We start from the raw sequence: 21,220 nt of genomic DNA on the forward strand, positions 1-21,220 counted from the left end.
GTGTGTGTGTGCGTGCGCGCTTCGTAGGCCCGAGATAAAACCTGTCAAACAGTGGAGGTGACCCCAGCAGGATACGGGGCATCCCGCGCGTGTCGGGACAGGACCTCGGGGCAGCCCAGCAACTCCGTGATTTACTCTTCAAAGACAAGCTCATGATAGCATTTCATGTGCATCTTAACCCTCTTCAACCCACTAACAGGCTGTATACATTAAGGTGCCACAGTTGAGTGTTGCACAGCAGCTCAAATAAACAGGCTGCATAGGCGACGCTTTGTGATGCTGTTGTCCACATCAATTCACATGTCTAAATAGTGGTAGTTTACCTCGGGGTTTACTACTGTCATCACAAACCCTCTGTGGAACAATGCCACGCTATGGAGATAAAAGATTTAAAAAATTGACAAGCAGACCAGAATAGTAGGATATTCATTCACAGTTGGCAAGTCATGTTTAAACAACCCTTTCTTGGGAGAGAAATAGACTTTTCTGAAACACTAGAAGGCTTTTGTTGGTGACAGAGAACGATCCAACCAACATGACAGGAAACACTTGTAGCCATAAAAGAGCAGGACATGAGGAGATAATCACTGGCCCTGCTACAGTTCACTAATGAGCTGCTCTGACAAAATACAATCAAATTCCTTTATTAGTACAACAAAATGAAATAGCAATCCTGGCGGTGCATTCACACATATCAAACCGTTCAAAATATAGTACAAAAGAAAAAATGTATTTGCTGTTACTAAAAAGCAGTAAGATAGTTGAGATATTGCACTTTTGTTTGCTTGTATTGGCTCTAAATACGTAATGTATAAAGTAATGAATAAATACCTGAATAATAATGTACAAAGGAATATACTACAGTGTGGTTGAGATGTAAAACATCTGCAGTGTGCAATACACACAAAGGTTGGAATAGTAAAACTATGGTCTGTAGCCGCTGAATGGTCGTCAGTATTTTTTATTGTGAGCGTCTCTTATCTGGCTGACCTTGACGCTACTCTTCAGCTGCAGGTGAAGATTGGGGCTCGACAGGAAGTAACTTATTCTCTAAAATGAATCTGCCAGCTACAGAGGAACATTTGACAACCCCTTTAGGCTTTCCCCCCCGTACATTAACCAGCTGTGTTCAAGGTCCCGAGACACTAATTAATGTACTCTTCCTCATGTCTACAGGCCTGATAAAAGGGAACTACATTTGTGTCTGCTTGAGATTTGCAGGAGCAGTTTCTCCTCTCCAGTACCACCGCCAAGTCCAACTGCATTTTGTCCACAGGGGCTGCAATTTGAGATGCATTCTTTGCTAGCGGCTTGGCATCTCCTTTGTCTAATCTGAAGCCAGGCGTCTCTCTCTCTCTCTCTCTCTCTCTCTCTCTCTCTCTCTCTCTCTCTGGGAGCCAGCAGTAGTTTGTGTCTCACCCTCTGCATGGGGCTTATGTCTGGGCAACTACAGGTCTTAATCCACTGTCCAGCCACTGCCCAGGAGGGGGCACAGATAGCTCGGTAAGACGAGGGGACACAGTCGAGATTAGGGCGAAAGAAATGGACGGGAATCTATTGATTGGTGATAACCAGGTCTATTGGTCCCACCTCCGGATCCTGTAGGCAAAATAATTCATGCTACAAATAATTGTGACTACGAGCAGTAAATCACTTAATAGTTTGTAACAGTTGCTTGGCTCTGTGTCATTATGCGTGCAGCTAGAGTGTTTTCCTCCTACAACATTCAAGACCACTAGAACAGTCTTGTCACAATCTTCTATTTAAATAATGTCGCCCACTAATGTGGAAGTCATTTAAAAATTGCTGTCTATTTTTTTGTTGTTGTTGGCCATACTATCACTGCTGTTTCCCCCGTTGCTTTCACTCGATAGCAAAGTTTCACTGAAATAATTCGATTTTGCATCTGGCCATCCTGATAAGGTGCTCTGCAGGAAGTTGTAGTGCGCAATGAGTTTCCTGTGAGCTGCAAGGTTCTGAAGGACCAAAGTTCAATAGGAAGCGGAGAAAGGAAAAGGATGCAGATCATATCACTCCAAGAATGAGGATATGGTCAATGAAGCCACTGAAAACATGCCTACCACGGGACGGCTTCCAGACAGGTTGTTTACATCTGTGTTTGTGTTGCTGATGGAGTTTTCTCCAAAGCTCGGTCGTTTTCTTGTCACTCAATTTGCACTGTTGTTGTCTCTGAAAGTCCTTTTTTACAGAATTTGTAGGCCATTACATTCTTGGACACTTGAGACCATTTGGAGTTTCCAGGCTCTTCGTCGCCCCCTCATTAGTTTTAGGATTGTATCTCTTTCTTCTTCAGCTTTCAGACCTAGCTTTGGATATAATGAGGCAGGCAGTGCACTGCTAGAGAGGACTGGCTATTGGGTGATTAGACGCCCTCATTGAGTGTTGTTTGAAATAGCAAACCGGTGTTTTTTTTAGTGGGGGAGCGGCATCACTCGGGCCTCATTCAGACTGGGAACCACCGCTGCCGTAGGGGGAGGAGCGCTTTCACACACAGCGATACTTTGCTGATCGAGTAACAAAGAGACCCATCAAACACCAGGAGGCCACATAAAGTCGCACACTGTGACTTTCCCGCTTCCAACTGCTGCCAAGTCCATCGGACACCTCTTAGCACCCCTGCTCTTCCTTTCCTCTACGATCCCCTTCAGGCTCTTCCTCTTTTGTGGCGACCAATAAAGCATTACCATTCCCTAATGTTCTGCTAAATTTCACACCCAGGCCGATGTTATCCATGAGCATGCGAGAGAGAGAGAGAGCCTTGTACCGGGGGATGCAATCTTCATCTTTCATGTTGCCCTCTTATCTGCACCCTTTCACGCGTCAGCATCCGAGCCTCGTACCCTCTCTCCATGTGTGCCTGCACAGTAGTTGCCGGCTACTGCAGTGTGCTCTTTAGATAGAGACGCTACTTTTCGTTACCTCCGTTATGGAGACAGATTGCTCCAAAGCAACCAATAAACATATTATGCAGTTATGAGCATAGGTAGTGGAATAATCAGTATGAGGTCAAGATATAAAACCAAATTCATACAAGATAACAATTTGTGACCACGGTCCAATGCCACCATGAAAGTCTCTGACCATTGTCCCCACAGGTTTTATAAGATGTTTTCCTGTGATTGTTTTATTGTTTATTTAAGGTTGATACATATGTGGCATTTGTAGCAATCTCAATTCCAGCAGTAGTCGTACAGCTGCAGCTTTTCGTAACTAAGTCCCTATTAGTGTTCATTCTTTTGATTTGATTGAAAACTACCATTGTAATCACCCCAGTGATGTTACAGTCGGTACTGAACAGGTCCAGGAGTGGACAGTCTAATTTATAACGGGGGACATTTGGGTGGTTGAGGGTATTCTGATAAAGGCCCATGCTGCGAGCCCCGGTGGATCACCTCCTGGGGGGGCAGGGTGGCGTAATGACTTCCCCAGCTGGCCCCCTGGGACGACTGCGCTCGTGCTCCGCACCTCTCCTGGCTGCTTTAAGCCACTACAGTGTTTGTTTAGGGAAGATTAGCAACGTAAAACCCTTACAACATCCTGAACACGCAGCGAAGGGAGACGCAACGGAGAGGACGGCGGGAAAGAGGAGTAGAGATTGATGGGCGGAGGAGAGACGACAGATCTTCTGTTCAGCGAGACGCTGGTGTGGGTCGAGAATGCAAGTGAAAGAGAGAAAGAGACTGAGGGAAAAGGGAGGTATAATACATGTAATCCAAAGCAATTTAAAACAAGCGGTTTCTGCTCCAACAGCACTGTAATGGTGTCCTACGGTCTTTGTTTGGACACATGCTAGTCACTGGCCGGTCCATGCGTAGCAGAAAGCATCTTTCAAAGCTGTTCTTAAGGACCAAACCTGGCAACCAAATCCCTCAGTTATTCTCCATGATGGATATTAATAGACTCTAAACTGCTTGCAGAATGCACCTGTCTGGCTGAAGCTGTCCTCTGGGTAGTGTAAATTGTGAAGTGCTGTTTCTATCCACTAATCTGAACAGGTCTCCTGGTGCGCTGTGGATACAAAGCAATGATGTGCGTCTAGTACATTTACAGGAATATACTTTCTGCCTGTGGGAATAAATCTTCCTTAAGATGTTAGCTGGACTCCCACAGGCTGTTACTTTGCGTTGTGCTTTTCTACGGTATCCTTCCAAGTTGCCATGTTTTGTATTTGAATTGATTGATGCCAAAGCGTTGACTGAAGAGAGTTGTAAAACCACTCAGCTTTCTTAGCCATGGTGCACCAGGTGTGTCACAGGTGTGTGTGTGTGTGTGTGTGTTTAGCCGTGGCAGGAAACAGATGTGCAGTGATATCAACGGCTTTACAGGTCTGGGAGATTATCAGCATGGGCCAGCCTGCCGTCTCACTGCAGTGAGACACTTCCTGTGGGCTTAAATCATGCCAGCCCATGATTTAAAAAAAAAAAAAAAAAAAAAAAAAAGAGCAGAGCGCTGTGTTAACAGCACTGGGATTAATCGGTGGCTCCCTGATTATGACCCCTAGTGATGAAAGAAAGATGGCAAGAGGGTGGATGACAAGCTAAATAACTGGGGGTCTGTTGGTAAGTAATTGTTGGGAATTCTAGGAATGACTTGAGGGAAGAAACAATAAAGTTGGCCCCTTCAACAGTTGAGTAGGAAATACAACCTTGGCAATCTGTGGGGCTCATGCTCGTGATAACAGACAGGAAGTTTAAGGAGTTATTGTTGTCCTCCTGGAGAGGTTTGAAGCTTTGACCACTTGCAAGTTTAAAAACAACAACCTTTTTTTCATTCTCTTTACAGCCCCTGTCCAGAGCAAGGAATGGGTGACGAATTTAACCTCATGGATCATTCAGACCTGTATATCTTAGACTTCAGTAAGTATTCTTGGTATTATCCATGTCTCACTTGTTAGCTTAAGAAGGTGTGTAATATTCCAGATGCTGATATTTAGTTAGATTCATAAATACCCACACGACCCCAGGTTGCCATTGTAAATACGGAAGTCTTTTCAGCAGAGATGCACCGCTCGAAACCGTGACCGGCCGATCTGTTTCTGCTTTTTTGCCGGTCACATTGATAGTTCTATGTCGGCACAGCCACACACACTTTGTCACAACTGCAAGTCCGACGTAAGGCTTCGAGGAACAACCTCAAAACGTTTGGAACAACTAACTTAATCAGACACTTTTTTTAATCTTGTCATTCATTCCCCCACTCCTCACTGTCTGCTGAGTCTCTCCGTAGCATAGTCCTGCTTCTAACGGATCTAAATGTGTTCAAATGTCATCTTGTAAAATGTAGTTTTTGGCGAGAAACTTGAATACATACAGTTGTATTGTTGTAGCAATATAGATGATAATAACAAAGTAAAAAGATAACATTTTAGATATTTTTTCACAGTTTACACTGACTTTAGGACGGTTGAAATTATTTTACAGGATGGTGGTTTAAAAAAAAAAAAAAAAAGTCTTGCTATCAAATGTAGTTAAAAATAAATAAAATCTTAATTGGCACGTCAGACTTTAAAAAGAATCGTAAATCAACCAAGAAATTTGCAATCGGTGCATCTCTAATTTTCCGCCACCTTTTTAAATAATGTTAAAAAAAGCACATTTAATAGAACCAATACCTTCCTTCCACCACTGCTTCATCTCTCACCTGGCCTAGTATGCCTGGCCTTGGCCCTGCTTCGTGCTATCACACGGAATACTTCCGTCTCTTGCGCCACCAAATATGGCCATTTCCTCCCTGCACTGGGGTAGCCTGCAATGCTGTCAGGTCCCAGCGTGTGTAGGTGGGTTTCCACAGGGACACAGAGACCCGTATGGGACTGGCAGTACTCGGCGGCATCCCCTGTGGCACACACTTCTACGTGCCAGTCGCGTGTGCCTGCACACTGTTTATCACTGGACATATGGTGGAGCAGCCATGACGGGGACCATAATTGAGCGGACGTTTGTAATAAGATGATTTGTGCACTAAGAGTGATTTCACACTGAACACTGTTTGTTTCAGCTGCTTTTCTGTGCTTTGGGAGAAACACACCTGTGACTCATTACACTCTTCTTTTCAGGCCCTAATTTGAAGACGTTATGCAAAATGGCTGTTATTCAATACAGTCTGGAGCAGTCAGGACTCCCACATGATATCAGGTCAGACCAGCATCCTCTTCTCAAACATTAGCGCTGTTCGCTCGTAGCATCGGCATATTGTTGATCATGCGGTTTGTCATTGTTGCCGCCACTCTGTCCCTCTCAATAATGAGGCTGTTTTTCAAAGAGGCAAATTACGGCTCATTATCCTTCATTCAACCAGTGGTACATTTTACTCGGGCTTTTGTCTGACTTTACTTCAAATCCCTACATTCAACTTGTTTATGTAATTGCATCATCCTACGACTAATAGCACTAATAGCCCCCAAATATATAGAACCAAAATTATATGCTTCAACGATGCACTGCAGTCCGGAATAGTCATTAATAAATATCATAAATTAACAAATTACCATTATTTCTTACAGCAGACTGTTTCTTGAACCATTATGGCTTTATTCTCATTAAATTACCAATGTATTATCGTAATATTACAGCTTGGAAAAAAGTTTCTACTACTTCCTTTTCTTTTGGAAAAATCCCCAAAAGATTGTGTTTTATTAACCTTTTTGTCGGGCTTCATGGAGGCTTACATGACGACAAAATGACCTTCTTATGCCAGTGCATGGAACCACAGTAACTCTCTCCTGCCTGTGTGCAGCAAGAGAGGAGAGAGAGACGCTTCCAGAGGAGCCGCTGACGCTCTTAACTCTCAGCAGTAAGTCACTAAAAGGGTCTGAAGTCGGGGGCTGTTCCGAGAACATTCTGGGCTGTAGCCTCGGACACCCAGACCAACTAAAGGGCCTGCATGGGCCCCTTTGGCCCGCAGTTTCTCTGCACCTCCAGATACGCTGTTTAATGAAGGCACTCAGCCCAAACGGGGAGAGGTTTAAATATGGGATTGAGCCCATCGATTAAGGAAAAACATTTGGCCTATCTACTTGTTCATTGGGTCAGTTGTTACTGTCCAAAACGCACGTCGGCACAGCGGGACAAGGCTCGGTAAGCCAGAAGGCCAGTCCCTGATTCTAAGGTCGTGATAAACATGGAGATCTGAGATATGACTTCAAAATAAATAAAATTTTTGCCTGATTTTATTTATAAAACAGCCTACTCTGTGGCTAGCAGGTATGAAATGATCTTTACAAAATGATTTGTAAAGACCCAGTCCTGTAGGTGCAGCATAAGTATAAGGAAAACATTGCTGCCTAAAGAAACATAATGATATAATAATTTAATAATGGATAATTTTACCCTCTCAGCTTGCAAATAATTTTGACACTTGCAAGAGAGACTCAAAAGTTTGAGCGTTGTGACGATGTAATCACAGGGTAGGGAACCTGTATTAACTGTGTTACAGCTCGATTTTAAATAAAGGCAAAATACAAAGTGTGTTTTCAGCAATAACTGTCTGCCAACCTCCTTTATTTTAACCACTAATATGGAACATAATGGAGGATAATATTCACCCATTTCAAGCATATAACCATTTATCAAATAACCTCAATGAATCCTCACTAGGCAGCTACATCTGAAGTGGAGGAGTTGCACCAATGTGATATTTTTTATTTTATTTTTTTTAACACATGGACCCCCTGGAACTTGATACTAATTACTCCTCTTAGCGTCTCATTTTTCTCGCCCCGTCACTGCCACCTTGCACACTCCCCACTTTGCAGTTGTGTTTCTAACCCGGAGTGGCTTTTTTCGGCGGGGTCACAAGACTTTGGTTAACTCCCGTTGCCCCTCGCTGGCATCTCCAGCTCCCAATGCCAACCTCCCCTCTTAAACACACACGCGCACCACAAAAAACACGAACAAAGCGATTGAGAGGGAGTGAGTGTGAAACCAGAGCCAGTGATAACAATCTGGAGCTCAACCTCTGACCTGTCAGCAGGTCAGCACTAGACCCTGTTGTCAGGCCCTGCTCCTGGTTCTCGTGTTACAGCGTGGCCTTCCCTCATCCTCGTCCACATCGTAGCCCTTCAGTCCTACGGGGGGGGGGGTGTAAGAGGGTGCGAGCAAATGTCACACAGTTGCTTGATTGACTGTCATTCTTGTAGATTTTTAGCATCTTGGCCATTTCAAACAATAAAAAATCAGAGAGTGAAAAGGACTGAAATCGGAGTCCTACCTCATCTATCTGAGCAGTTCCCCAATAAAAAATGAAGCTCACACTAACTATCCTAACAGTTCAAAATCCCTGTTCTTTGTCTCCACAGTCTGGACTAATAATTGCGAACACAAAGCAGACTTAATAGGCAACAGTGTATTGTGTTTTTCTTTGTTCTGGACCTAATATCTGAAGGTAACATAAGATGCTTGCCTCTGATTCTTTGCTGTTGTTCGCTCTAGGTGGGAACTGGCAGCCATGACCACCAACAGCAACATCAGCAGGCCCATCTTCTCCTCCCACGGCTGACCCCGCTGAATGTGACGCAGAACCAGGACGGCTCGCTCTGTTTCAGGACACCGAGCTTTTATCTTTCTACTCAGCTGAGCTCCGACGGACTGTTTCTGTTTTTGTAGAGGTTGGACCTGTACGGGATTTTGTTTTCCACGTTCGCTTCAAGTGAATACTCGTTGACGACCAAAATATCCAGCTCGCGACTTCCTCGGACGCCGTGAGCGCTCTCGCGCCTACGGATATTGTAACGCTGGTTATGTGTGACAAACTGTTAACACCCGGTCACCTTTTTGTCTTCTTTCTAGCCTCTCTAGAAATCCAATCAGCCTATGATAATCATAGACTTCTAATCATACGCACAGGAAGAGACAAGGACTTCAGCCAAAGGTCTTGAGAAGTGAACTCTTTGTTGAGGATGTCGTGCCGATCTCCCCTAAAAGACAAATGTGAACGCTGTGTTCTTGCTCTTAAGAGACTGAGATAATCACGAGTTTGTGTGTCTTGCAGCTCCAGCGTGGTCATGAAGCCATGGGAAACTAGCACGGCCATTTGCAGAAAATCAAGCAATGTGGAGAGGAACGTGGCTAACTTATTACTTTGGTGTTAAATGCAAAGGAGCGTGAGTATTGGGGTATGTAGTGTTACGCTTGTGAAAGGTTCTGTTTGACTGACTTTCAATGCTCACCTTTTACCCGACTTCATCACAACCTCCTGCTCTCAAGCGTCTCAAAGATGATTTGCAGAGCGACTGAAATGAGCCGTTTGTCTGCCTTGTAAAACAATCAAGTTCATCTACCTCCCTCAATAGCGTGTGTCATTGAGTCTTTGGTAAGACTTTCCCCATACATTAGACATCCCCCCCCGAAAAAAAAGAAGCCTTTTTTCATCCGTATTTGCGGTCGTCTGTCGTATTCTTCCAAGGAATGTCGTAGCGTCGCCGGAAGAGTGCGACTCGCCTGCCCCTTTACCTCGCAGTTTTGTTTTTTTCAGTGCCAAACGTAGAGGGGAATCATGATGCGGATATATACTGTGTATGTGTGTGAGCACGTGGTCCCGTCTACACATGACCCTGTCCCCCCACCCCCCTGCTCCAGAGATGGTCACTAATATGCACCATGTAGTTGTTCCTCTTACAGACAATCCTGCAGCGATCAGACTCTCCTCGTGACCCCCCTCCTTCGCGGTGCGGTGAAAATAACAGGAAAGTGTGTGTGTGTGTGTGTGTGTGTGTGTGTGTGTGTGTGTGTGTGTGTGTGTGTGTGTGTGTGTGTGTGTGTGTTCGAGTGCGAGCAAAGCTAAACCTGAGCAGATGTTATAAAGGGCTGTTATTAGAATACACACTCGCCACACAGCTGGAAAGTGACTTGGGAGAGCTCAAATTGGGGATGTTTATTCAGGGTGTGTGTTTTTATTCTAAGCTCACATTTTAGAACAAAACTTTGGAAACACAGTAGTGGTGGAGGTGGCGGTCTTTTTAAAAAAAAAAAAAAAAAAAAAGCTTTTATCTCCACTTACTTTAGTTAAATGATAAGGTTGGTGATATTCTATAGTTTTGAGGAAGTCAACAAATCCCATAAACAGACCTACAATGTCTCAACATTTCTGAACCTCCGTCCGTGGCTCTTATGTGTTCATACTCAACGGAACGGTTCATTCATTTCCCTAAAACAAATGTTCACATTTACAGGAGTGAATACAGCATTTTGTTGAGGACGTATTTTCAGTCGAGGTACCGCAGCAGGACGGTGTATTTAGGATCGACTCAAAGCAAACTAAAGTGGCCATGTTCATTATGAAGAAACGTGTCTCCCGGTCCAATGCTGTGGCTCATTTATATGTTTTAGGGCAACAGTTGAAGTGTGTGGAGGGAGATGTCTCAGGCTTTGAAAACACAGACGAAACTTGCTGGATCAATTGGTCTTTTTAAGGGATTTAGAAAAATACAGAGTATCACCAAACGTATCCTTTGAATGTTATAAGTAATAATAATAAGTAATAGGGCATGACATTGAAATGAATGACTTGGTGAGGATGAATACACGGGCAAAAGGAGTTTTATTTATATTGCCTATTTGTTTTGATGTGAATAGGAACTGTTACACCACCCACTTGTGAGCTGCATCGATGCTGTTCAGTCTGGTCTCTGGGGCCGCGTTTTCTGTCCGGCCGAATACTCAGAATTGAATCTGTATCGGGCTCTGATTAGCTGGCTAGAAATGAAACCCCGCAGGTCTCCGGGTCCCAAACATCAGGACTGGATAACACTGACCTACATGGTAAATGTTTACAAATCTGTGTGTTTCATGTGAAGCAGTGTAAACAATCTTAAACGCAGGTCGAAGTCACCAAATAACTGCACTAAAGCCAAACCGTGGCATGACGGGCCTTACAGAGAGGAGCCATGCCGATGCTGCTTTTTGCCTACGTAGTGTTCCAGAGTTTGAGACGTTCGTCTGCCCGAAAACAAGTCTGCATTTTGTTTCTAGACCGGCGGTGCCAATGCGACTCGTGCCCTGTACACAAGCGTGGACGTATCGCACACCTCGATACCCCTCAGTACCCCGGTTACTCAGACGACACATCCGCTAGTGCAGTGAAACCACAGGAGAGCTAATCGTGTGTTCACGAAAATACAATAAATAGTGGTGAACAAATCAAGCTCTTTAATGGCCATCGGCAAACACATTTTTTTTTTTTTTCTTTCTTCTAATGTGTGGCGTGGAAGTCATTTTTATTTGGTCCTTGTTGCGTGTGAAGATTATCGGTGATGGTATTTACAGTCGAGAGCATTTCAGGAATGTGACGAAGTAAATATTAAGTAAGTGGCAATGATGACTGGACACTATGGTCAAAAATACAATACCTGCACAACAAATCTCCTCAGTGATGGTCACTCAAGTAAGGCTGTTGATGACGAGGGGATTTAGCCTTAGACATATTGCCGTTGCGTTTTAAATTGCAGTGATTTTAAACTGCCGTTATTTCTCATTTGACTTTGTGAGGAGGCTTCAGCAAACAGTAACTCGGCAGGGTGACAGTATTTGCCAACCTAGAAGAAAAAAACCCCTACTTCTGTCAACGGAAGGGCATCATTAAATTAGAGCGCACACTCATAAAGTTATTGTGTGAGCAGTCATTATTTGGCGAGCAGACAGAAGTACGTGACCAAACTGATTTCATGCTGAGAAGTGTGTTCTGTATTTAGGGCTCATAGTATCTGGTTGTAATAATTCATAAACAAAGAATGCGTGGAGAAAAAAAAGAGAACAAAGTATGGAGTGTATTTGGATTCGTTTTACAACTGTGCAGGCTCCCTATGCTTATTGTTTTTATTTTATATTTGTCACCGTTTTCAGAGGGGACTGTCAAGGTTGGTCAGGACTTCCTGTGCAATATGCTTTATTACTGTATCAATAATAAATCTGAGACAATTTGACTTGTTCAATGTGTGTATCCATTTTTTTATGTGTTCTTCATTCAGTTTCTTTACTTACTCTGTTGGCAGAAGTTGTTTATCTTAATGATGATTTCTGGAGCTGTATGGGTTTGATCGGAACTCAACATGTGAGTCAGTGTCGCTGTCGTTTGCAATCTGATGTATCACAGTCGAGGTTGGAAAGGCAAAAAAATATGTTGCCTGTGCAAATGGACTCTACACAACTGCAGGCCAAGGGGCCAGATTTGGCCCCAGAAACTATTAAATGGTGTGCATGTTGTCCAGTCAGTGGAAGACCTAAATGAATGTGACCTAAACGAGCCAGATGTGCTCTGATGTCCTACTCTTTATCTCTGGATTTCGGCCTCCTCTCGGAGCTACTGTATGTGGCTCTTAATAGTCAGCAGGTCTTTGAACCCTGCAGTTCCCCAGATTCTGCTTCCCGCTGACATCCAGAGAGCTGGATCTGCCCCAGCCAGCCTGTCTGATAGCCCTCATCGTCTACTTCAGTGGGTACTCTGAAGCCGTGGTGCCACTGGCTGTCAGACTACCTAATGGGACGTGTGCGGCTGCTTTTGATGGGGGGGGGGGGTCCCCATCATTAGAAAGTGTCTCACCCTGAACCCCCAGCTCCAATCTTGGCCTCTGCTGCCAGTGGCCGCCTGGCAGTTTGTTCCCGTCTGTCACCAGCCCCGTGCTATAAAGCCAGCGTTATCTGCGGTGTTAAGTGCAGGCCACAGACGGAGGGTCAGCTTAAAGTGAGGCAGCAGAGACACCCTGTCCCGCCTGGCCCCGCCGCACACAGGAAGCGGGGCTGCGCTGGGTCCCCCTTGTCTGGCCCCGGAGCCCTGGCTCGCCCAGCGACGCAGGCGCTAATGCAGGGAGACCCTCGGCCAAATGACTCTCTAATTTCCCCTCAGGACTCAAGACGATCCCAATGGCCCTTGAGAATCAGACTGAGGATTTGTTCTGAGTGATTTGTTTTGTCTTGTTCCCCCCCCTCATCCCTGTGCAATGCCCTCACTCAAGTTCTAGTTCTCTGCCTCCAACGTTGTTGCGGCCACCAAATTGGGGATTTGAGAAAAGAGGCATTAACGGAGCACAAGCCCTCAGAGGATAGAAGCTGTGGCTGGAGAACGTAAACTGATGGAAGAGAAAGCAACAAGCCTGAGAAACGGGGCAATTTACTTCTGTAGTTTTCATGAAAACCTCCAGCAGGATGAGTTGCATCCTTTTGTAAGATGCAGTGTGCCTTGCTCATGCTTTGTGCGGCCCTTAATCTACTCCTCTGCTAGAAAACTAATTTCGTGTGAGCCTCTCAGTGAGTCACGCTTGCAGACCTGTAGCTTAATTTCCTTCCAACAGGGGTTTAATTGAGTGACTAACACACACGCAGTTAAAGCCCTGTGAATACAGACTGCCATAGCTGACGGCCTCGCAAATCTGTTGAGAAATTAAACAATGATGCATCGGGCTGGTTTTCTGCTGAGATTTGAATGACGATGGCAATGCAATTTAAAATGTGTTAAACTTGTGTGTGTGTTATATGACATATTTTAGAGTAAAAGTGTTAAGTAGGTATAGATTATATGGCCTTGTAAACCATACCATGTTTCACATGTCTGAGTTATTCTCTGAACTTCTCACACTGTTTCATTTCTACATTATATAATATATTATGTAATATTTCACCCCAAAAAAATCAAAGATGAGCCAAACATCCAAAAATTAAAACAGATCTTCTTTTTACCTCTCACATTAATCATCTCAGGACCCGCAGATTTATATTGCGACTCCTTTGAGGGGCATGGCCCTGTTTGGAAACACTGGGGTAAACTACAGTCAAGTCCTCGAGCTCCTTCAACATTGATGCATCAGTGTTAATAATGCACTTTGATATATGTCATTTATCACGGGGAACATTTTTATGCCGATTTCACTTTTGATACTTTAAGTACGTTTAGCTGGTAATACTGTACTTTTGCAGTAGGATTTTACTTCCAGAGCTCTTACCTGCAATGGAGTATCTTTAAAATAAGTTATAAGCGTCGAAACTGGTTTAGTATGTCTACCATTTTAAAAAAAAAAAAAGAAAAAAAAAAAAGGCAGGGTTGTTTTCAATCAACCAACCCCTCTGCCGGGGAAATAGTCCCCCTGTGTTAGGGTGTGTTTGTTGGCTAATAACGTAAGAATGAATTCGTTAATAATGAATAGTCACACAAGCCTTGAAGCGCTCCATTCATATCAATGCGCAGAACATTGTGCGTCGGTGCCAGGTGCTGTTGATTGGCCATTAAGTCAGTATTTTCATATGATCTAATTAACACAACAGTCGCACTCATTACGGACCAACACCTGCAGACGGTTGAAATTATTCGCTATACACGCACGTGAAACATCACACTTATAGCACAAACACGCGCACGCGCTCGCGTCTCTGCTTCATTAATGCCGTCTCACATCTTAACCGCTTCAAGTCGCCCAATGGGATCCTGCATCCGATCTAACGGGTTATTTTTAGGGCTCACTTCACTAACTATAACCCGCCTCCATCGTTTGTCATTGCGTCACAACAAGTAACATTATCCTATTGTTTTTTTCCTTCTTCCCCACCGACTGAGTTGGTTGAGAGGTGTCAGGTTTTTGGGGAGCTATAAAAGGAGGGACGGGCAGAACGGCTCGACACTCTTCATCCAGACCTGAACCCGCAGAGGTACGAGATCTTTAACCAACATAGTTTCTCCTCAAATGATGCCAGTATCCTGGCTCAACATTATTTCATCCGTTTTTACTCTCATTGTGTGTTTTTTAAAGGAACATCTCAACTTGTTCTTCACACTTCCTGTACCCCCCCCTCTGAGTAAATCTGTATGCTTTACTTTCATTAGGTGGCTTCATCGGCGTCAAAATGACTATTTGGTGCAACTCCTGCAAGTGTCACGTCAGCGCTCCGTGCGCCTTTCATCTTGTGCCCGAGGATCACCGCAGCTCTTTCTGCAGGAGGTTCAGGTCAGTGGCTCCTCTTCCTCTCGGCTCCACGTCCTCTAGTGGCTGAATCAACACATGGCCTTTTAGAAAATATTTCAGACCCCGACTCTGCTGCTGCTGCCTGCAGCGCGCGCACTGCGGGGAGCACTTAATCCAGTTTTCTCCCGTCTGCAGCCTGGTGCTGTATGTGATATACTAATCCAGCAACAAATAATGCTGGTACTGCATTTTTTTTAAAAACAATTTAGCCTCTCTCAAGATGCTTTGGTGGGAATTTACAGTGAGTCAACTTTAATTGTGTTATATTCAATATTAGGCTTAAAATCTAGTTCTAGTGTGAGTATCCCTAAAAAAAAACAACTCAAACATATGCTCTCAATTACATAATTTGAATGGATCTTTATTGTTATGATGCCGGGGATACAAACTGACAGAATTCTGCTCTTGTGGCACTCTCTGTATCCTTGTGACGTGGGGCTCCCGGCTCCGAGGACACCCACTTTATAAGGCAATGAAGGGAGCAGCAGTAGCCCAGCCTCCCCTTTGTGTGACGCCCACGCTGAAGCCCTGGCAGCTATAAAAACCCCCAGGCTCTCTGTGGATGGGCCCAGACAGATCCTGATCACACAGACAAAGTCTACCGAGAGCCCTCATGTCTGCCGCAGACACGACAGCCTCTCATATCAGCAGTTTCCATAGGAACCCTCGAGGAAGAGACACCGGGCTGAATTGTGGCAAAAAGAGGCTCCATCAGTTCAGGCCAATTACTCCTTTTTTGCTTTCATTTGATTTCTTTTTTTTATTTTCCCACACTGTCGTCGAAGAGGAGGGTTACTTCAGACAGATTTTTTTTTTTTTTTTTTTTAATGTGGCTGCAGACAAAACTTTGTCTCCCTAGATTTAGTTTCCTCAGTTATCTTCCAACCCCTGACCTCAGTGACCATGGTCTCTCACAGATCCACCAAAGGAGCGTCCAAAGCCCGGCGGGACCACATCAATCACGAGATCAGGAACATGCGCGCCCTGTTGCCCATCACCCAGGAGGACCAGGAGCGCCTCTCCTACCTGCACTCCATGGCCGCCATCTGCGCCTACATCAGGAAGTCTGTTCTCTTCCAGGGTAAGTCTTCACACTCCCGTTAACAGTCATTCTTTCATATCTTTGAACCTCTCATCTACATGCTGCCTGCGTCGCTGTCAAACTAAATGTGACTAAGTTTGCGGCACCGCAGGGACCGCATCAAAGATGAAACCTGCAGAGATGCGTAGAGTGTAACCAAGGCTCACCTCACTCGTTCCTCCCTCAGGACTCCCGGCTGGGGCCAGATCACACTGCTCTCTGCCATACGAGGCCTTTCTTCAAGCCCTGCACGGCTTCATCCTGGTCACCACCGCACAGGGGAGGCTGGTCTACGTGTCCGAGAATGTAGATGAATATCTCGGCCTGTCCATGGTGAGTCGATTTGGACAGCTACTGTTTTAGTTTGCGTCACGTTGGGCTTTCATGTTTTGTATCCAACTGTGAAATAAAAAAATCGAATTTTTCCAGATGGATGTGCTTCAAGGAGACACTTTCTACGACTTGGTGGAACGCTCTGACATTGATATTGTGAAATCAAACCTGGACATTGAACACAACTCGCCATCAGGTAACTTTAAAGACTTTAACATCACGTGTAGCATGTAAAACTAGGAAACACTTGTTTCATTGTGTGCCATGAATTCATTATAATTCATAGTAAAGTTTATCCAACGTTTTGCCATCCTACTCGTACTACTGAAAGACTGAACTGATCCGTTGTGTGTGTTTCCTCAGAGAGGAGCTTTATATGTTGTATGCAAACCTCCAAGGCCTTCAAGCTGCAACACGGCAGCTGCTGTTCCATGACGGTCAGAGGGAGCTTCCAGTCGTTCCCTGAGTCGTGGTCGTCCTCCTGTTCAGTCCGTCCCACCGGCCAGCCTCTGTTTGTGGCCCTCTGCACCCCCACGGTCGACCGCCTGCGGAGCTCCGGCTCCCACTCCTGTGACAGCTTCGACAGCGTCCACAGACTCGACATGACCTTCACTCAGCTGTCGGACAGGTATATCCACAGATCCCCCTTTAAACCGATATAACCACAATGTTCTCCTGCTGGTCACTGACAAACATTTTCTTTCCTTTTCAGCGTTGTATATTTTTTGGGGTATTCGGCAGAAGAAATGACCGGTCGATCGTGGTACAGTCTTGTCCACCCTGAAGATCTTTCTTTGAGTGCAGATTCTCACAGAAGTTTATGTAAGTGTACGGTCTATTGCAGGAAAACGTGTTTTAACACCGGTTGCATTGTTCATTTCCATAAAGTCTTTTCAAGTTTGCATGACAATAACCACTGATGTTTCTCCCCTGTCCCGTCCAGTGCGGGCAGATGAGGGCTTCCAGGTGGAGATGGTGCTCAGACTCCAGTGCAAGGATCTGTCGTGGACCTGGATCTACATTCGAGCCAACAAGGAGTCCGAGTGCCAGGGCGTGAGCTGCACCAACTTCATCATCAGGTATGACGGACTTCACTTCTCCAGCAGACCTGAGCCCACAGTGCAAGACACCAGTCCATGTTGTTCAAGTCGCGAACGTCGTCGTAATACATTTGCTTTGCTCTTGCAGTGAAATGGAGGCCCGATTTCTTCAGAAGAAAATCAGCAGCGAGGCCTTCGGGCCATCGCTTCTGGCAAATTGTGCAGCTCAACAGGCGCCTCACACTCTGACCTACAGCAACACTAAATGCTTTAAAAGACAGAGGACGTCCAGCAGCCAAAGCGAGGAGCCAGGTGCTAAAGCTAGGAGGGAGACCGAGCAAGACGTATGCTATGTGGCGTGCGCCTCCTCCCAAGGCGATGGCTCACCTGCTCCCTCGGGAGACAGCCCTGCTCTCTTCACCCCTCCGTACAGCCCAGCCTCCTCCAGCTCCACTCTGCAGCAGGAGGAGCTCAGCCATGACCTCTTGATGGATGTGCATGGATACACAGATCAGCTGCTGTCCTCCCCCGAGTGCTCTCCCTCCTATTACTCCTACCCAGAGGCAGGGCTCACCTGTCACCAATCACCCTCCGGCTCCCTCGCTTCCGCCGCTGAACAGAGATTTGACCGGGCAGCCTTCGGCGTGCTCGGCGCCCGCTCTCCAGCCTCCTCCTCCTCATCACCGACCTATGATTTCCAAGCTTGTCCGGCCGACACTCGATTAGTTCCAGACTGCCCGTCCGTGTCGGACATGTGCGAGAGCCCGGCGGACTGTGCTCTGCATCACGACGACTTCAGCCTCCCCGAGCAGCCACAAGGGGGCGGCCTCGTCCAAGTGCATCATGTCCCCTACCACGTGTTGCCCGCATATTCCAGCCTCCTCACCCCCAGCCAATCTCCTACATCATTAGAGATGCCACACTACAGCGAGAGGGAACAGGCAGAGATCAGTATTCTGGCTCAGCAGATCTCCTCCCTGGCCAGCAGCTTCGCCATGTATCACACGCACAACCAGTTTCAAAATGCGTCCCGACCCACAACCACTAACACCCCGCCCTCAGTCTGCGACTGGCCCCATCACCCTCCTCTCCCCTCAGCCCTTCCTCTGAAGCGCGAGCTGATGCTTGATGACGGCGTGTTCGACAGCATCCTGAAAGACCTGGACGCGAGGAAAGCCAGCACGTCGTGCCCCGGCGTTGCAGCGTACAGCTACCAGCAGGGCTCGCTGCGCTGCAGGAGTGGGTCCCATCAGTCGGAGCCGGAGTCCCTCGGCCTCTCCCCGACCATCGCAGAGGACCCGCTGCCTGCGGAGCAGTTCACCGCCATGGATCCCTTCAGTTTGCCGTTGGGACGCCATGACCGAAACACTGGGTTGCATCAACTCAACCACTATATGCAGAGTCGCCTTCAGCAAGGTAGTTTACACCAAAACAACAGCCACTGATCTCATGATGCTCCTTTGGTATGATCACTGTAGTTTACATTTCATTAACATTGTTCTCTGTCTCCTTTCAGATGAACTTGCAGAAGAAAACCTGTACTGAAATAAGTCTGTGACTTACTGTACTACCACTTGTATGACATATTGTCAGGGCAATCTTCCTTCCGCTGGATTCAAAGACGAGTGCGAGCAAAGACATTTGGAGGACATCGTTGCTGAGACGCCGTTCCCTCAAAAGACTTCTTTCTGAATGTAGAAAAGCAACTAAAGTATATAACTTGCTCTTCAAGACTTCAGCTTTGTCTTCATGTCTCAACACTGCTGTCGACTGTTTTATGTTTTGCTTGTGTCTTATATTTTATGAAAAAGGTACTTTAAAAGAAAAAAAACAAAAACGTGTCTGACATCACTTCAACACTGAAATGGAGGTATATTTTTCTTCTAATGCTGAGTGACCACAGTTTACTATTGAGCACTTTATCAATGCCATTGCCACAAGGATTTTATAAATGAGAAGGCGTGCTGAATTTAAAGGAATATTACCGATATTCCAAAGCTACCTGGATGAGCTTTAACACATAAATCATTCAAGAGCCATTTGGAAATGTTTGGTTTTAGGTGCCTTAAAAACATGAGGGGAAGACACTAATCAGTTTGCCAAAAAATAATAAGACTGTTCTTCTGTTTCTCAGTGGGACATTAATGCTTTGATGTTATGAATAAATAAATCAAGCGAGATGATGATTGTTCAACACCTACCTCAGTGGTACATGTGAATGCATTCCAAGTCTGAATTTTATGAATTAATTATATTTATTTTGAACATCACTCTCACTTAATAGTCTTAAAAATGTTTATATTTTACTACAATGTGAATCTTAAACTTAACTTTATCCATTCTACTTTTGTTTTCTTTATAGTACTGGTACTGAATGTTCAATGTTATTGCGTTATACTTGACATTTGAAATGTAAATAAATCAAATGAAAACTACATTGGGTGATGTTGATAAAATGAAGTTATTCAGCGTTTCTTCTTCCACAAAAGCACTGCAGGTGTAAAATGTACATGACTCCTGTTATGACTCCATTCATACCTTAAATGCAATCAAAACCACATTCAGTTTGACACCATTATTGCCAATACAGTAGGTATATCTGCTGGAATGAAATTCAATTTGGAGTAGTATCTTTTTTTTTTTTTTTTTACCAAAATGAAGCTTAATCCTGGATTAACAGATTTTTTTTTTAGCCACTTGGGGGCAGTACAACAAGTAGTAAACACACCATCATATGTATGGTATTATGGCTTAACAAGGTTGTTATGCCAAACAGTGCCTATAACACACCAAGCCAATACGCAGCAACAATAGCATTCACCAGCAACTTTGTGTGTCTGTGTTTGGTGCTGAGACGGTAGTGACGGTAGGGTTTATGAGAGTTTTCTTTTGTTCGAAAACATAAAGCCAAGTTGACACTACACGACTTTCAAGGTCGAGAGATGGCTGTACTGTTCACGCTACACAACTTGCTGTCTTGTAACCGGAAGTCTTGAAAGTCGTTGTGGAGCTCTGAAAACCGTCAGCGAGTGTAAAGTTGCGTAGTGTGAACTAGGAATTAGCTGCAGGCTGTAACTGACAGATGCCAAAAAGCTCCGTCGAGCTGAGGAGAGAAACACCTTTCACATGACGCTTAATAGCTTGAGCCATTGTTAATACAGAAATATTGATTAGTGCAGCTTTAAAATACACCTTTTTGTAGTAAACCTTATAACAAATGGGTCTACTGTATATTCTCTCTCTTCATCTGATTAGATGGCTAAATGGCTAAACAGCCCCAGCTCAACATCTACTGAGCTCTTCAATGCTCCATTGATTTTTACATCTTGTGGCCAATCATACCAATGAGAGCATATAAACTGTATACAGGGGAAATCAATTTCCGCCTTGGGACAAATGTGCAGACTCAACGCCTAAATAAATAGTTAGACAAAGAAGTGCATTGACTGAGTTGACTGATGGACCATGTGCACGTTTGTGGTGCACAAAGCTCACAGTCATGCTGCTGGTGCAGTGCGTGCAATGCAGAGCCCCCCATTGTTTGTTTTTTCTCATGTGGGTTAAAACAGCCACTAGGTGGAGTGATAGCTCCAATCGCCTGCCAGTAACACAGACATCAAAATGCCACTAGTATAATATTATTCAAGCGAGATCGAAAACAAGTGAAGGAGGAGTGTGTGCATGTGTATGAGTGTGTGTGTGTGTGTGTGTGTGTGTGTGTGTGTGTGTGTGTGCACCGATGAGAGCACAAAAGGACATCATTCGGTCCGTTCATGAGCAAACAGTCCAGATGCCTATTCC

The 21,220-nt window shown here is 45.0% G+C and overlaps 2 protein-coding genes across 3 annotated transcripts in view; both read left to right on the top strand.

Moving 5' to 3' along the window:
- Positions 1-11,938, top strand: part of klhdc3 (kelch domain containing 3) — a 36,856-nt gene extending 24,918 nt beyond the window's left edge. For both annotated transcript variants that reach the window (XM_031871612.1, XM_031871601.1), the window contains exons 9-11: positions 4,804-4,877; positions 6,077-6,155; positions 8,451-11,938. In XM_031871612.1, coding sequence (XP_031727472.1) covers positions 4,804-4,877; positions 6,077-6,155; positions 8,451-8,517 — 220 coding nt within the window. In that variant the 3' untranslated portion in view covers positions 8,518-11,938. The remainder of the gene's footprint in view (positions 1-4,803; positions 4,878-6,076; positions 6,156-8,450) is intronic.
- Positions 11,939-13,887: 1,949 nt separating this feature from the next.
- Positions 13,888-20,026, top strand: npas4l (neuronal PAS domain protein 4 like). The gene is made up of 10 exons (XM_031871590.1): positions 13,888-14,651; positions 14,827-14,947; positions 15,883-16,046; positions 16,234-16,379; positions 16,476-16,575; positions 16,743-17,007; positions 17,092-17,201; positions 17,323-17,458; positions 17,568-18,835; positions 18,936-20,026. The coding sequence occupies exons 2-10, from the start codon at positions 14,847-14,849 to the stop codon at positions 18,962-18,964; spliced, it is 2,319 nt and encodes a 772-aa protein (XP_031727450.1). The 5' UTR covers positions 13,888-14,651; positions 14,827-14,846; the 3' UTR covers positions 18,965-20,026.
- The last annotated feature ends 1,194 nt before the right edge of the window (positions 20,027-21,220 follow it).

The sequence above is a fragment of the Anarrhichthys ocellatus genome, unplaced genomic scaffold, assembly GCF_004355925.1.
Source record: "Anarrhichthys ocellatus isolate YVR2014 unplaced genomic scaffold, GSC_Weel_1.0 scaffold3, whole genome shotgun sequence".
Lineage (NCBI taxonomy): Eukaryota > Metazoa > Chordata > Actinopteri > Perciformes > Anarhichadidae > Anarrhichthys > Anarrhichthys ocellatus.